The sequence below is a fragment of the Procambarus clarkii genome, chromosome 92 (genome assembly GCF_040958095.1).
Source record: "Procambarus clarkii isolate CNS0578487 chromosome 92, FALCON_Pclarkii_2.0, whole genome shotgun sequence".
NCBI classification, from domain to species: Eukaryota; Metazoa; Arthropoda; class Malacostraca; order Decapoda; family Cambaridae; genus Procambarus; species Procambarus clarkii.
This window is the reverse complement of record NC_091241.1, coordinates 671,799-689,298: the sequence shown is the minus strand read 5'-3', so window position 1 is coordinate 689,298 and position 17,500 is coordinate 671,799. Positions and strand designations below refer to the sequence as shown.

Genomic DNA, 17,500 nt, shown 5'->3' with positions numbered 1-17,500 from the left:
AATCAGCGGAGTCGTAGCGATCAACGGGTAGTTTGGTGGTTGGAGTTCGAACAGGTGGCTGGTTGCATACGTTTCTGCTCACCCTGGCAAGCCTTGCTGGTGCTGGTGTTGTTGTCGTTGTTGGACATTTCTTCCATAGTCTTTTTATATAATTGTGAAGACGTAATTTTGGAGGGAAGAGCAGGCTCAATCTCTTGAAGGAGATTATCGTCACAACTCTCCCCCGAAGCCTGCGGTTCTGGAAGAAGTACGTCGTTATGTGGTGGAGTAATGGATGGAGTCGCTTCTACTTCATAAACTCTGGAGAGGGCATCGGCTATGGTGTTGTCAGAACCCTTGATATAGCGGATCTCCAGGTTGAAGTCTTGTAAATACAGAGCCCATCGTAGAAGACGCTGGTTGGTGAATTGGGCTTGATGTAGGAAGCGGAGAGGGTTGTGGTCTGAGAAGATGGTGGTAGACCTGGCGCCTTGTAGGTACGGAGCGAAGTGTTGGAGGTTCAGGACGATGGATAGTAGCTCCTTTTCAATAGTGCTGTAGTTCCTCTGGTGTGGTTTCAGTTTGTAGCTGTAGTAGCTGACAGGTAGAACCTCCTCGCCTCGTTGTTGCATCAGGACACCACCAACGCCGGTACCACTGGCGTCGACATGAAGGACGAAAGGCTTGGTGATATCTGGAGAGGCGAGAATGGGGTTAGAACAGAGGAGGAATTTGAGTTGTTCGAAAGCAACGGTTTGCTGCATGGTCCAATTATACCGTTGCTTGGGACTGGTTAATAGAATTAGAGGTGTGGCGACTGTACTGAAATTCCTCACAAACCTACGGTAGTAAGAGGCAAGACCAAGGAAGCGCAGGAGCTGCTTCCTGGTGGTAGGCTGTGGATACTGTAGGATGGCTTGAGTGTGTGAGTCTAACGGAGCTATGCTGCCACTCCCAATAACATGACCCAGATAACGCACTTTACCTTTCGCGAAAGTGGACTTGCCCAGGTTGATGGTGAGGCCGGCTGTCAGGAGCTTGGAGAACAGACGTCGCAGCTGGAGCAGATGTTCACTCCAGGAGTTGGAGGCTACGACGATATCGTCCAGGTAGGCGTATGTGTTATCCAAGCCCTGGATGACACGGTTGACAGCTCTTTGAAAGGTGGCCGGGGCATTACATAGTCCGAAAGGAAGGCGTTCATATCTGAAAAGTCCAAAAGGAGTGATGAAGGCAGATATCTCTTTAGCGCGCTCCGTTAGACACACTTGATAGTACCCCTTAAGCAAGTCCACTTGGGACAAGTACTGGGCACTACCAATGGCATCAAGGATGTCATCTATCCTTGGCAAGGGGTAAGCATCCTTGACAGTGACAGAGTTCAGTTTTCGATAGTCAGTGCACAACCGCACCTTACCTTGGGGTTTGGGCACCAAGATACAAGGTGAGGCCCAGGGGGACTCACAAGGTGTAGCCAGTCCATGATCCAAGAGGTATTGCACCTCAGCACGCATGACTTCCTTCTTGCTCGGGCTGATTCGGTAGAAGGGTTGACGAATCGGCCGGGTGTCGGGGAGCAGTTGGATGTCGTGCTGGGTAACATTACACTCTTGGGGATCATCTCTGAACAACTCTTGATGTTCTCTGAAGATCTTGACGAGAGGTGCACTATGATTATCCTGAAAGTATTTGGGAAGATCATTAAGGATTTCGGAATTAGAAAGCGCTGACTCCTTGTCAGTGCTTTCGGGAGGAGAAGCTGGGAAGGTCTCACTGTGGATGTAGGGTTCTGTGAATGTGGAATAATTAGTCAAGACAGTGGGAGGAGTACCATTATATTGCTTCAGGAGGTTGACGTGGCACAGCTGGGTCTTCCGCCGCCTATCAGGAGTCTCTATCACATAATTATTATTATTCCTGCACTCTTTGACGCAGTAGGGTCCTGAAAATCTGTTTTGTAAAGGTGAACCGGGGATAGGGAAATAAGCAAGGACGAAGTCTCCCGGCTTGAATTTTCTTACTTTGCTGGTCTGGTCGTAATGAGTCTTCATTCTCACCTGGGCTTTCAATAGATTATCATGGGCAAAGCGGTGGACTCTCTCTAGAATGTGTTGAAGGTTTTGAAGAAACTGGGGCACATTCTGATGCTCACTGAAGGTGGCATCTCTGAGAGAGTCTTTGAAAGCCTTAAGGGGAGTACGGCACTTACGGCCGTAGAGCATCTCATAAGGAGATACTCCTAGGGACTCATTGGGGAGACTTCTGAAAATACACATTATTAGGTCAATCTGCTTATCCCAATCCTTTGAGGTTTCACTACAAAACTTTTTCAAGAGTGCTTTGATGGTCTGATGACTACGTTCAAGAGAACCCTGTGAAGCAGGATGATAGGGGCTGGACAATACCTGTTTGATGTTGAACTCCTCCAGTGTCCTTTTGAAGAGATCACTGGTGAAGTTGGTGCCACAGTCACTTTGAATCTCCCTGGGAAATCCGTATTGAGTGAAGATCTTCAATAGATGTTTGATAACCGTAGCAGCCGTGATGTTCTTCACTGGAACTGCTATGGGAAATCTGGTGGTAGGACACAGGATGGTTAGGATGTAGGCGTTACCTGAACTGGTCCGAGGTAAAGGACCAACACAGTCTATTATGAGTCTGTGGAAAGGTTCCGCAGGCACCTGTATGGGAATCAGTGGTGCTCTGGGAATGGAGACGTTCGGTTTGCCTGCCATCTGACATGTATGACACTGTTTTACGTACTGTTTGACGTTGTTTACCATACCTGGCCAGTAGTAGTCTTGACGAATCCCATGGTAAGTCTTGTTGAAGCCGTAGTGGGAGAATGCTCCGTGGGCCAGGTGTAGAATAGTGGGCCGCAGGCTGGTGGGAATCACAAGTTGTTCGGTGTTGGCCCAATCGTCCTCCTCCTTCAGTTTACTGGGTCTATATCTGCGGTAGAGCAAGTCGTTCTCTAGGAAGAACCCAGGAATACTGTCGGGTTGAGTCTCAGCCTGGAAAAACAATGGTGTTAAAGTAAGATCTTCCCTTTGCAACTTACGGAACTCCAACTTGGTCAGATGCGGGGGTAGTTTCTGAGGGTCTTGAGGGACAGCGGTAGCAGTAGAGTCAGCTGGCTGTGGACGTGCGGCTTGTGCACGGGTGGTCACGAGAACCGGAGGAGAAACTTCATCACTCTCTTGAACCTCTGCTGGAACATACTCAAGAATAGGGTTACTTGGCACAGAGTTACACACCTGGGGTTTGTCCATGACGATCAGGTTGGTTGGTTGCAGGTCTTCTGCCAAGTCGTTGCCTAGGAGAAGTTGCACTCCAGGCATGGGAAAAGGCTTTTCCCTGACGGCGACTTGGACTTCCCCGTTCACGTAGGGACAATCCAGGTGGACTCTGGCGAGAGGGTATGGAGTGGTAGCAGTGAGGTCAGTGATGAAGACTGTTTCCCCGGTGTAGACTATGTTGGGCACAGCCGACTTCAAGATGATCGATTGTAGAGCCGCTGTGTCCCTCAAGATCTTCAATTTGAAACGTCCCTCCGGATTTGAACCGTTGGCAGAGACAGTTCCAGTATACAGGTGGTTACTGAAAAGAGAAAGATCATTAACATCAACACCAACATTCATCACAGGCTTACCGGACTTAGGAGGAGTTGGTTTGGGTCGTTGTTGGTCAGTGGTTCCCTTGTATTGAGACTTACCACACTTGTCTATGGTATGTCCATAGAGTCTACAATATTTGCAGTACAGTTGTGAACCAGCTTGATCGGGGCTCACCTTCTCGTAACTGTACCACGACTTCTTACTGGAGGATGGTTCGGGTGTCAGCCGGTGGATGAGGCTGTAAGTGTCAGCCGACTTAGCACACTTCAGGTAGTCGGTTTCTTCTTTATCTGCTAAGTAGAGGCGGACAGGAGGCGGCACACGTCTCAAGAATTCTTCAACAAGCATCAGGTTGACGAGTTCTGTAAAAGTAGAGACATGTGCTGCTTCCAGCCATTTCATGAAATACCTCCGTTTCGTGTTAGCAAACTCAAGGAAGGTAGTGGTACTTGCCTTCAGGTGGTCACGGAATTTCCTTCTATAACTTTCTGTGGAAAGTAGGTAGGCGTCCAACACTGCTTGTTTCAGAGTGTAGTAGTCATTCTCAGACGCCAAAGTACTGAGTGTGACTGCAGCTCTACCTGTAAGATGGACTCTGAGAAGTGTGGCCCATTGGTCGACAGGCCAACTGAGTTGATTAGCAAGGGTTTCAAAGGTGGTAAAGAACACATCAACTTCTGCTTCTACAAAGGATGGCATTAACTTACTTGCATGTGATATATTAAAACTGACGGGAAGATTGGCAGTAGCTTGTTGGCGTTGAGTGAAGTGTGAAGTTTCCAAGGCGATTTCACGTTGACGACACTCTAGAGCCAGAGTCGCTTGTTGCTTGTCATGTTCGCGTTGTATTTCCAACTCGCGTTGTTTGGTTTCAAGCTGTAAGCGTTCCCGCTCCTGGAGTGTTTCAAGCTGTACTCGTTCACGTTCACGGAGTAATGTAATCTCACGTTCTTGTTCTTCTCTCCTCAAAGCAGCTTCGCGTTCTTGTTCTTCTCTCCGTATGGCAGCTGCTCGTTCTTGTTGTTCGAGGGCTTCCCTTTGCTGCTCACGTTCAATCTTGGCCAGCTCTAGTTTGAGTTTCAGCGTTGCCAAATCAGTTTTATCTGCAATATAGTAAGTTTCATGAGTTTCAGAGTCTATCTTACCTTGCTCTAAATAGTAATCCAGCAACAGGTTGTGTAGGTCATTTTTGTTGGCTTGGTAGGGAACTTCTAGTTGATACTCATGTGCAAGAGTTTGTAGTTCAGTCCTCTTGGCACGACTTAAAGTCCCTATTTCACCTGCTGGATTTGCACGGAAAGTTTGGAGACGAAACATGGTGAAATTAGCAAATAAAGGTACACGAATGTTCAATAATGAAATGTCAGAAACAGGACAACGTGGCAACTGGTACCTATCCTGTGTGATCTTTAACAATTAACGTTAAGTGAAAGATATTAAATGATTACATTAAATCAAGGGCGCAGGAAATCTTGTACCCGGTACTCATGTAAGAGAATAAGGGCAAGAAAATCCTACTAACAAATGAAACAGTTTCGAAAACAAATGAAACAGTTAAATGCTTCAAAAGTAAAATTGGTAGTCCAAGGATGTAGGCATACCTTGCCAAGTCTCTATAGGACATAAAGCAAGTTTTTCCCACTGAATTTAATATGATACTTACAGAATTAGCGAACTTTTGTGCTCTGAAAAAATAAGCTAATTCCCTACCGTTGTATGTATCATCATCTCTGACTGACGTGTAGGGGTGCGAGGTGTCAACTGGTGACGAGAACTGCTGCTGAGGTCCCAATTCAGCAACTAAAGTTCGAGCTAGAGGAACTATGGCCCTCTTTGTCCTCCTACAGTCAGATTGCAGAAGATTGGGTACTCTTGACCCGGGGCAGACCACAGTACCAGGGTACCAATATGATGATCTGTCAGAATGAGAAATATTCAAGGGACATAGATGGTAAATACGAGTAATAACATGGAGGGAGAGATGACCAATTAAGAGTATGACTGAGGCCTACAGTCACCACGTAATCCAAAGTTGTCTCACCTTCACTATATGTTACTCTCGTAATGCACAATACACCGCACCTTATAAAAAATGAAATTGAATGAAAAATAGTAAAGCTACGTTAACAGAGTTAAATACGCTTACCATAAATTACCACTTGGCACCAGTACCTGAGTGAGGCTCCTAGGACAGGCCCCCATATAACTTGTGACGGTAACGCGTTGGTGTTCGGCTGTTTAAGGCTAGGGGTATGGCCTCGTCACATAGTTATAAAAAAAAATAGAAAAACTGGAACTTCGTCTGTGGTAAGGTAAGGAGAAGACACACAAAACACAAGTAAACTTTAACAATGAAATTTTAATTACGTTAAATAAATCAAAACATGAAAATAATGCACAAACAAATATGTATAATAAAATCAATGAATCAAAATAATAAGAATACTTAAATGACACAATGAAAAGTTACGTTAAGGCAAAATAACAAGAAGTGCAACACAAAAGTTAAGTGGGAGGTGCTGGAATATTGGCTTAAAGCCACCACCTCTCTCAGTACACGCTAACGTCTAGCTGGGAGGAGTGCTGGCTACGAAAGCACGGAACATTCTGAGGACTGATGTTGGGGCGACCCCAGACATCAGGTAGTATTGGGGGCGAGTGCAGGTGCAGCCAGACCGGCGACCAATCAGCGGAGTCGTAGCGATCAACGGGTAGTTTGGTGGTTGGAGTTCGAACAGGTGGCTGGTTGCATACGTTTCTGCTCACCCTGGCAAGCCTTGCTGGTGCTGGTGTTGTTGTCGTTGTTGGACATTTCTTCCATAGTCTTTTTATATAATTGTGAAGACGTAATTTTGGAGGGAAGAGCAGGCTCAATCTCTTGAAGGAGATTATCGTCACAATATATATAATATTTATCCACCCAAACACGCTCATAAATGTGTCTTAACTACGCTTGAAACAATCAAAACACCTGAGAAAGTGTTAACTGTATATCTGTAGCTATAAATTGAAATGTCTGGTCGTGGTTGGAGGTCAGATGCTTGGGGCTAGTCTCACTAAACTTTTTTTCCCAGTAATTGCTGTTGGTTACGTGCCCATCGTGGTCGGGTTGAGGGGGGTTAGCATAAAGGAAACGAGAGGCACTTGACAGGTCTCCAAAGTGACCCCCAAGACGAATCTTGCCATATCTTTTTAACTGGACTGTATTATATGCTTTGATTTTTCTTGAAAAACATTACACGTTTATGTTCGAAACATTTAAATCATACTTTTCCTGTTATGGCGTGTAATATGCATGCATGTCATCCCCCCCCCCCCTCCACCACCTTCCGCCTCCACAGCCATTGTCCTCCACACAAGCACCGCCGGGCCAACGTGTCCACCGTCTACAGACAGGAGAGAGACAAAGGCAGACACAGCTAGAGGAAGACAGACAGATATAGAGGCAGACGTGACAGACAGTGACGGGACACGGACTACAAAAGAGGGAGACACAGAAGAGGGTGAGACCAGGCCATCCTCCTGTTGTGGCAGTACTTATAGTAACGTTGACCACCACAGAAGAGGGTGAGACCAGGCCATCCTCCTGTTGTGGCAGTACTTATAGTAACGTTGACCTCCATAGTACATATACCCACCTTCTGTTGGTATATATACATATATATATGTATATATACCAACATATATATATGTATATTTGGTGGTGGGTATATGTTGTACATATACCCACCACCAAAAAATCAAATTTTTTTATATTTTTTCTTCTCTGAAGTAGGAAGATTAAAAGTTAACTCTCCAAAGTACATTTTTACTTTTCATTTGGGTCTGACGCTCAGTGATACGTTTCGTAAGGTCTCATCTCACATTCTCAAAGACAAATTCTATATTATAAGAGTAGGAAACCCGCCAACCTGCTAATGAAGACTTCTCCCGACACCAAGAAAAACGCCTTGAAAGAGACCAACGTTGTCTTCGCCTTCACGTGCCCACTTGGGGATTGTCAGCCCCAACGATCTCAGTATATAGGCAAGACAACAACGTCTCTCTCGAGGCGTTTAACAATGCACAAACAACAGGGCTCCATCAAGGAACATATAATTGCTACTCAGAACGAGACGATTACCAGGAATATTTTGACGAGCAACAGCGAAATAATTGATAGATACAATGACAATGGAAGATTAGACATCAGTGAAGCGCTGGATATCAAGACATCTAGACCAGCCACCAGTGACCAGCTAACATATCAAGACATCTAGACCAGCCACCAGTGACCAGCTAACATATCAAGACATCTAGACCAGCCACCAGTGACCAGCTATAACACACACAGTTACACTCTACCATCTTCAAGACCCCGGGCCAGCGCCGAAGCTGGACCATATGACCCCTGTAACAGGAACGGTAGCTACCAGAGGAACATAAGTTGTCAACATGTCACACTCTTAATTTACTACCCCATTATATAAGACCCCATTAATACCCCATTATATAAGACCCCATTAATACCCCATTATATAAGACCCCATTAATACCCCATTATATAAGACCCCATTAATACCCCATTATATAAGACCCCATTAATACCTCATTATATAATACCCTATTATATAAGACGCCATTATATAAGACGCCATTAATACCCCATTATATAATACCCTATTATATAAGACGCCATTATATAAGACGCCATTATATAAGACCCCATTATATAAGACCACATTAATACCTATTATATAAGACGCTATTATATACCCTATATTATATACCCTATATTAATAGGGTATTAAAAGTATCAACACAAGACAGAACACGAAACAAAGGGTATAAATTGGATAAGTTTAGATTTAGGAAAGACTTGGGTAAATACTGGTTCAGTAACAGGGTTGTTGATTTGTGGAACCAATTGCCGCGTAACGTGGTGGAGGTGGGTTCCCTCGATTGTTTCAAGCGCGGGTTGGACAAGTATATGAGTGGGATTGGGTGGTTATAGATAGGAGCTGCCTCGTATGGGCCAATAGGTCTTCTGCAGTTACCTTTGTTCTTATGTTCTTATATTTTCCCGTGTTGGTTCCATTAAGGAACCAACACGGGAAAATAATATTTTAGATTTAGTGTTAACTAACAGGGAAACGCAAATTAATGACATCGAAATAGGGAGTGAGCTAGGGAGCAGTGATCACAAAGAAATCAGATTTAGCATAGAATGGAATAGACCAGTAGGAGAAAATTCTGTTAAAGTGCCAGATTTTCGAAAAGCTGATTTTAATAGCCTAAGAAATTTTTTGGGTCAAATTGATTGGAAAGTCTTGGGTATGGGGTGTGGGCCGGTCTTGGAGCGAGACATGAACCCAGCGATAGGTGACTTAAATGGGGATTTCGATGTGGATTCAATATATAACTTATTTAAGAATATTCTAAACAAAGCACAGGAACGTAGTATACCATACAAATTGAATAGATCGAATACAAATGACCCAAAGTGGATAACAAAGAATTTGAAGAACCTTATAGGTAAAAAGAGAGCTTGGTACAAAAGGATTAAAAATGGGGAGGTCACTTTAGAACAGGAATTCGTACAACTGGTTAGAAATGTTAAAAAAGAGATAAGGAAAGCAAAAAGAAACTATGAAGTTCGCATAGCAGGGCAAGCAAAGACAAATCCTAAAGGGTTTTTTCAGTTATATCGTACTAAGACTAGGGAAAGGATAGGTCCATTAAAAACTGAGACAGGTCAAATAACAGATAGTGATGAAGAGATGAGTAGTATTTTTAATAAATATTTTGTATCTGTATTTACTAAAGAGGAACTTAACAATATGCCTTCAGCCGAACAAGTCTATGTGGGTGGGGACGAGGACAGGTTGACGAGTTTAACAGTTACCAGGGAGGATGTTCTTAAACAAATAGTAAAACTCAAACCAAACAAAGCCCCAGGGCCGGATGAAGTGTTTGCCAGGGTGCTTAAAGAATGCAAAGAGGAGCTTTGTGACCCACTGTCAACCATATTTAATAAATCAATAGAGTCAGGCAGAGTGCCAGAGTTTTGGAAAGTTGCTAATGTGATACCAGTTTTTAAGAAAGGAGATAGATCACTTGCGTCTAACTATCGACCAATTAGCCTAACGTCTATTGTGGGAAAGTTACTCGAATCCATAATAGCAAATAAAATTCGTCTTCATCTTGAAAAACATAAATTAATAATTGAGTCGCAACATGGTTTTATAAATGGCCGTTCATGTTTAACAAATTTGTTATCTTTTTATTCTAGCATTGTTGAGGCAGTTGATAGTGGTAAGGATTGCGATGTTGTATACCTTGACTTTAGCAAAGCTTTTGATACAGTGCCACATGAAAGACTGATTAAAAAGATAGAGTCTCATGGTATTGGGGGTGCTATATTAAGCTGGATTAGGGCATGGCTATACCAAAGGAAACAGAGAGTTAGTATAAATGGAATCAAGTCAGAGTGGAAATATGTTGTAAGTGGAGTGCCTCAAGGCTCTGTCCTGGGACCTCTGTTGTTTATAATATATATAAATGATTTAGATTCAGGTTTGAGTAGCAACATTTGCAAATTTGCCGATGATACGAAAATCGGTAGGGAAATTAATTCGGAGGAGGACTCACTATCACTTCAAGTTGATCTAGATAGGGTTTTGAAATGGTCAAAGGATTGGCAGATGCAGTTTAATGCTGATAAATGTAAAGTTCTGAGGTTAGGTAAGGATGATAGAGTTACAAGATACGAGCTAGATGGTGTTGTGATTGCGAAGTCGGATTGCGAAAGGGATCTGGGAGTTATGATTAGTAAGAATTTAAAACAAAAGGATCAATGCATAAATGTTCGTAATAAGGCAAATCGGACACTTGGATTTATTAATCGCAGCGTTAGTAACAAGACACCTGGTGTGGTTCTTCAGCTATATCTTGCTCTAGTTAGGCCCCATTTAGATTATGCAGTTCAGTTTTGGTCGCCATATTATAGAATGGATATAAATTCACTTGAACGTGTCCAGCGTAGGATGACTAAGTTAATTCCCCAAATTAGAAATCTTTCATATGAAGAAAGATTAACAAAGCTTAAGTTGCATTCACTGGAAAGGCGAAGAGTTAGGGGTGACATGATAGAGGTTTACAAGTGGATGAATGGAAATAACCGGGGGGATATTAATAGGGTATTAAAAGTATCAACACAGGACAGAACGCGAAACAATGGATATAAATTGGATAAGTTTAGATTTAGGAAAGACTTGGGTAAATACTGGTTCAGTAACAGGGTTGTTGATTTGTGGAACCAATTGCCGCGTAACATTGTGGAGGTGGGGTCCCTCGATTGTTTCAAGCACGGGTTGGACAAGTATATGAGTGGGATTGGGTGGTTATAGAATAGGAGCTGCCTCGTATGGGCCAATAGGCCTTCTGCAGTTACCTTTGTTCTTATGTTCTTCTTATGTTCTTATGAATGGACATAACCGGGGGGATATTAATAGGGTATTAAAAGTATCAACACAGGACAGAACACGAAACAAAGGGTATAAATTGGATAAGTTTAGATTTAGGAAAGACTTGGGTAAATACTGGTTCAGTAACAGGGTTGTTGATTTGTGGAACCAATTGCCGCGTAACGTGGTGGAGGTAGGTTCCCTCGATTGTTTCAAGCGCGGGTTGGACAAGTATATGAGTGGGATTGGGTGGTTATAGATAGGAGCTGCCTCGTATGGGCCAATAGGTCTTCTGCAGTTACCTTTGTTCTTATGTTCTTATATAAGACGCTATTATATACGACGCTATTATATAAGACCCCATTAATACTCCATTATATAAGACTCCATTAATACTCCATTATATAAGACTCCATTAATACCCCATTATATAAGACCACATTTAATACCTATTATATAAGACCCCATTAATACCCCATTATATAATACCCTATTATATAAGACGCCATTATATAAGACGCTATTATATAAGACGCAATTATATAAGACCCCATGCCTTCAGCCGAACAAGTCTATGTGGGTGGGGACGAGGACAGGTTGACGAGTTTAACAGTTACCAGGGAGGATGTTCTTAAACAAATAGTAAAACTCAAACCAAACAAAGCCCCAGGGCCGGATGAAGTGTTTGCCAGGGTGCTTAAAGAATGCAAAGAGGAGCTTTGTGACCCACTGTCAACCATATTTAATAAATCAATAGAGTCAGGCAGAGTGCCAGAGTTTTGGAAAGTTGCTAATGTGATACCAGTTTTTAAGAAAGGAGATAGATCACTTGCGTCTAACTATCGACCAATTAGCCTAACGTCTATTGTGGGAAAGTTACTCGAATCCATAATAGCAAATAAAATTCGTCTTCATCTTGAAAAATATAAATTAATAATTGAGTCGCAACATGGTTTTATAAATGGCCGTTCATGTTTAACAAATTTGTTATCTTTTTATTCTAGCATTGTTGAGGCAGTTGATAGTGGTAAGGATTGCGATGTTGTATACCTTGACTTTAGCAAAGCTTTTGATACAGTGCCACATGAAAGACTGATTAAAAAAATAGAGTCTCATGGTATTGGGGGTGCTATATTAAGCTGGATTAGGGCATGGCTATACCAAAGGAAACAGAGAGTTAGTATAAATGGAATCAAGTCAGAGTGGGAAAATGTTGTAAGTGGAGTGCCTCAAGGCTCTGTCCTGGGACCTCTGTTGTTTATAATATATATAAATGATTTAGATTCAGGTTTGAGTAGCAACATTTGCAAATTTGCCGATGATACGAAAATCGGTAGGGAAATTAATTCGGAGGAGGACTCACTATCACTTCAAGTTGATCTAGATAGGGTTTTGAAATGGTCAAAGGATTGGCAGATGCAGTTTAATGCTGATAAATGTAAAGTTCTGAGGTTAGGTAAGGATGATAGAGTTACAAGATACGAGCTAGATGGTGTTGTGATTGCGAAGTCGGATTGCGAAAGGGATCTGGGAGTTATGATTAGTAAGAATTTAAAACAAAAGGATCAATGCATAAATGTTCGTAATAAGGCAAATCGGACACTTGGATTTATTAATCGCAGCGTTAGTAACAAGACACCTGGTGTGGTTCTCAAGCTATATCTTGCTCTAGTTAGGCCCCATTTAGATTATGCAGTTCAGTTTTGGTCGCCATATTATAGAATGGATATAAATTCACTTGAACGTGTCCAGCGTAGGATGACTAAGTTAATTCCCCAAATTAGAAATCTTTCATATGAAGAAAGATTAACAAAGCTTAAGTTGCATTCACTGGAAAGGCGAAGAGTTAGGGGTGACATGATAGAGGTTTACAAGTGGATGAATGGACATAACCGGGGGGATATTAATAGGGTATTAAAAGTATCAACACAGGACAGAACACGAAACAATGGATATAAATTGGATAAGTTTAGATTTAGGAAAGACTTGGGTAAATACTGGTTCAGTAACAGGGTTGTTGATTTGTGGAACCAATTGCCGCGTAACATTGTGGAGGTGGGGTCCCTCGATTGTTTCAAGCACGGGTTGGACAAGTATATGAGTGGGATTGGGTGGTTATAGAATAGGAGCTGCCTCGTATGGGCCTATAGGCCTTCTGCAGTTACCTTTGTTCTTATGTTCTTATGTTAATGCATAAATGTTCGTAATAAGGCAAATCGGACACTTGGATTTATTAATCGCAGCGTTAGTAACAAGACACCTGGTGTGGTTCTTCAGCTATATCTTGCTCTAGTTAGGCCCCATTTAGATTATGCAGTTCAGTTTTGGTCGCCATATTATAGAATGGATATAAATTCACTTGAACGTGTCCAGCGTAGGATGACTAAGTTAATTCCCCAAATTAGAAATCTTTCATATGAAGAAAGATTAACAAAGCTTAAGTTGCATTCACTGGAAAGGCGAAGAGTTAGGGGTGACATGATAGAGGTTTACAAGTGGATGAATGGACATAACCGGGGGGATATTAATAGGGTATTAAAAGTATCAACACAGGACAGAACACGAAACAATGGGTATAAATTGGATAAGTTTAGATTTAGGAAAGACTTGGGTAAATACTGGTTCAGTAACAGGGTTGTTGATTTGTGGAACCAATTGCCGCGTAACATTGTGGAGGTGGGGTCCCTCGATTGTTTCAAGCACGGGTTGGACAAGTATATGAGTGGGATTGGGTGGTTATAGAATAGGAGCTGCCTCGTATGGGCCAACAGGCCTTCTGCAGTTGCCTTTGTTCTTATGTTCTTATGTTCTTATTATATAAGACCCCATTAATACCTCATTATAAAAGACCCCATTATATAATACCCCATTATATAAGACCCCATTAATACCTCATTATATAAGACCCCATTAATACCTCATTATATAAGACCTCATTATATAAGACCTCATTATATAAGACCTCATTATATAAGACCCCATTAATACCTCATTATATAAGACCCCATTAATACCCCATTATATAAGACCCCATTAATACCTCATTATATAAGACCTCATTATATAAGACCCCATTAATACCTCATTATATAAGACCTCATTATATAAGACCTCATTATATAAGACCCCATTAATACCTCATTATATAAGACCCCATTAATACCTCATTATATAAGACCCCATTAATACCTCATTATATAAGACCCCATTAATACCTCATTATATAAGACCCCATTAATACCTCATTATATAAGACCCCATTAATACCTCATTATATAAGACCCCATTAATACCCCATTATATAAGACCCCATTAATACCTCATTATATAAGACCCCATTAATACCTCATTATATAAGACCCCATTAATACCTCATTATATAAGACCCCATTAATACCCCATTATATAAGACCCCATTAATACCCCATTATATAAGACCCCATTAATACCCCATGTAATGTCACTGATCCATATGTGACCTAAGCACTTCACCATAAGAGAACATAATCAGGTGCTAACACAAGATAATTTTTGTAGTGAATTCACTAATGTTTTAGAGCGAACATCGAACTGTTCTTGTTGACATGTTACAGTGTAATAATAGCCACCAGAAATAGAACTAAGAAATAGCAAGTTAGAAATAGGGGGTTCTGTACTAGGAACCATCGTTGCCTGAGGCACCGTTATGAAACAGTTGCGGGGAATATAGTGGAGCTGCTAGTTTACTCCCTGCTAGCACACTATTTTAACCCAGCAATATAACAGTAAACAGTAAGTGATGTGAATGTTAACTAGCGGACATGGTTGTTATGCCCAGGTGGTCGTCAGTTAGCGTGCGTCTCAACTGCTGACTTCTGGGGTTATCTTGAGGTTATCTTGAGATGATTTCGAGGCTTTAGTGTCCCCGCGGCCCGGTCCTCGACCAGGCCTCCACCCCCAGGAAGCAGCCCGTGACAGCTGACTAACACCCAGGTACCTATTTTACTGCTAGGTAACAGGGGCATAGGGTGAAAGAAACTCTGCCCATTGTTTCTCGCCGGCGCCTGGGATCGAACCCAGGACCACAGGATCACAAGTCCAGTGTGCTGTCCGCTCGGCCGACCGGCTCCCCGGTCGGGTACTCACAGTACTGGTTTTGTGGGCTGTTGCTGTACGCAAAACAGTTTTACACCATCACAATGTTTATTATTTATATATATATACAAGAGTTACTACATTCTTGTACAGCCATCAACACCCGTAGCGTTTCGGGCACGTCTTTAATCCTAATTTTCCCCGGAATACGACCCGCCAAATCGTTTAACCAGGTACCCATTCACTGCTGGGGTGAACAGGGTGTGTACAGTTAAGGTTTGGTGCCCAGTCAATCCTCCCCGGCCAGGATACGAACCCAGGCCGAAGCGCTTGCGAAGCGCCGGGCGAATGTGTCACCAATGCGCTATGGTAAGACATGGCGCAGTGCTCATTCTTAGCCCAAGTGGCCATTAGCATTGGCCATTCTTAGCATGAGGACTGCTAAGAATGATATACATTGTTGAAGGTCTACTGCCCCATATACGAGGCGGCACCCTGGGTTAACTCATAACGGCCTCTCTCTCTGTTGCTGGCCTGATAAAGCCAAACCTTAGATTGTCTTAGACTGTCGTGGGTTCTCTGAGATTGTCGTAGATTAATCTTAGATTGTCGTAGATTATCTTAAATTGTCGTAGATTAATCATCTTAGATTGTCGTAGATTAATCATCTTAGATTGTCGTAGATTAATCATCTTAGATTGTCGTAGATTAATCATCTTAGATTGTCGTAGATTAATCATCTTAGATTGTCGTAGATTAATCATCTTAGATTGTCGTAGATTAATCATCTTAGATTGTCGTAGATTAATCATCTTAGATTGTCGTAGATTAATCATCTTAGATTGTCGTAGATTAATCATCTTAGATTGTCGTAGATTAATCATCTTAGATTGTCGTAGATTAATCATCTTAGATTGTCGTAGATTAATCATCTTAGATTGTCGTAGATTAATCATCTTAGATTGCTTTAATCTTAGATTATATTCGATTGTCATCACCATCCCGTATTTGTTTGTACATGTATTTCTGTCCAATTTTGTCCAATTATATCATTTTCGTTTTGGGTCATATACTGATAGACGTAAGATTTAAGATTTATTTAGTGGTGAGATATTCATCAACTCTCTACTCGTTAGGTGCCCCGGAGCTAGAGCAACACCCCAAAAAAGAATATATATATACATTATATATATATATAAACATTGCAAAATCTACGCTTTCCAGGACTAATGAGAATCATCTTCGTCGCGTAAAGTGGGTTGTGGTGTATAATTGCGTACTGTTTGGACCGGTAAAAGCATGCCAGTGTTGCCCAAGCTGAATATGTTGGCGGTGTTCCAGGGTCTGGGATACCCAGCTAGGGTCTGGGACACCCAGCTAGGGGTCTGGGACACCCAGCTAGGGGTCTGGGACACCCAGCTAGGGGGCTGGGACACCCAGCTAGGGGGCTGGGACACCCAGCTAGGGGTCTGGGACACCCAGCTAGGGGTCTGGGACACCCAGCTAGGGTGTCCCAGACCCTAGCTGGGTGTCCATCAACCTGTACACCAGTTGATTGACAGTTGAGAGGCGGGACCAAAGAGCCAGAGCTCAACCCCCGCAAACACAACTCGGTGAGTACACACACGCGGCTAAATTGTGTGTGAGAGAGAGAAAAATGTAATGTAGATGTTATGTAGGAAAATAAGTCTGGAGTCGTTACATTAGACAATGGGTAGAAAGGCGGGGTCCAAGAGCTAAGTGCTCGATTGTGTTAGAACAGTATAGAAGGGAGAGAACTGAGCTCCTGGTGCCGACAGGTGTCTTTGATTAGGCTTAGCATAATGCATCTTATCTTGAGGTTATCTTGAGATGATTTCGGGGCTTTAGTGTCCCCGCGGCCCGGTCCTCGACCAGGCCTCCACCCCCAGGAAGCAGCCCGTGACAGCTGACTAACTCCCAGGTACCTATTTTACTGTCTTCGATTAGGCTTAGCATAATGCATCCTCGGAGAAGCTGTAGGTTTATTCCCTACAGCTGTAGGTTTATTCCCTACAGCTGCAGGTTTATTCCCTACAGCTGTAGGTTTATTCCCTACAGCTGTAGGTTTATTCCCTACAGCTGTAGGTTTATTCCCTACAGCTGCAGGTTTATTCCCTACAGCTGTAGGTTTATTCCCTACAGCTGTAGGTTTATTCCCTACAGCTGTAGGTTTATTCCCTACAGCTGTAGGTTTATTCCCTACAGCTGCAGGTTTATTCCCTACAGCTGTAGGTTTATTCCCTACAGCTGCAGGTTTATTCCCTACAGCTGCAGGTTTATTCCCTACAGCTGTAGGTTTATTCCCTACAGCTGTAGGTTTATTCCCTACAGCTGCAGGTTTATTCCCTACAGCTGCAGGTTTAT

General features: G+C 42.6%; 2 protein-coding genes across 2 annotated transcripts in view; one reads left to right on the top strand and one right to left on the bottom strand.

Annotated features, from left to right (window-relative positions):
* Window positions 1-17,500, top strand: part of IP3K2 (Inositol 1,4,5-triphosphate kinase 2) — a 391,647-nt gene that overhangs the window by 39,358 nt on the left and 334,789 nt on the right. The window lies entirely within an intron of this gene.
* The window catches only part of LOC138359606 (autotransporter adhesin BpaC-like), an 857-nt gene continuing 423 nt past the window's right edge, over window positions 17,067-17,500 (bottom strand). Inside the window, exon 2 of the mRNA XM_069319008.1 lies at window positions 17,067-17,500. This exon is cut by the window's right edge and continues 72 nt beyond it. Within this exon, the coding sequence (XP_069175109.1) occupies window positions 17,067-17,500 (434 nt within the window).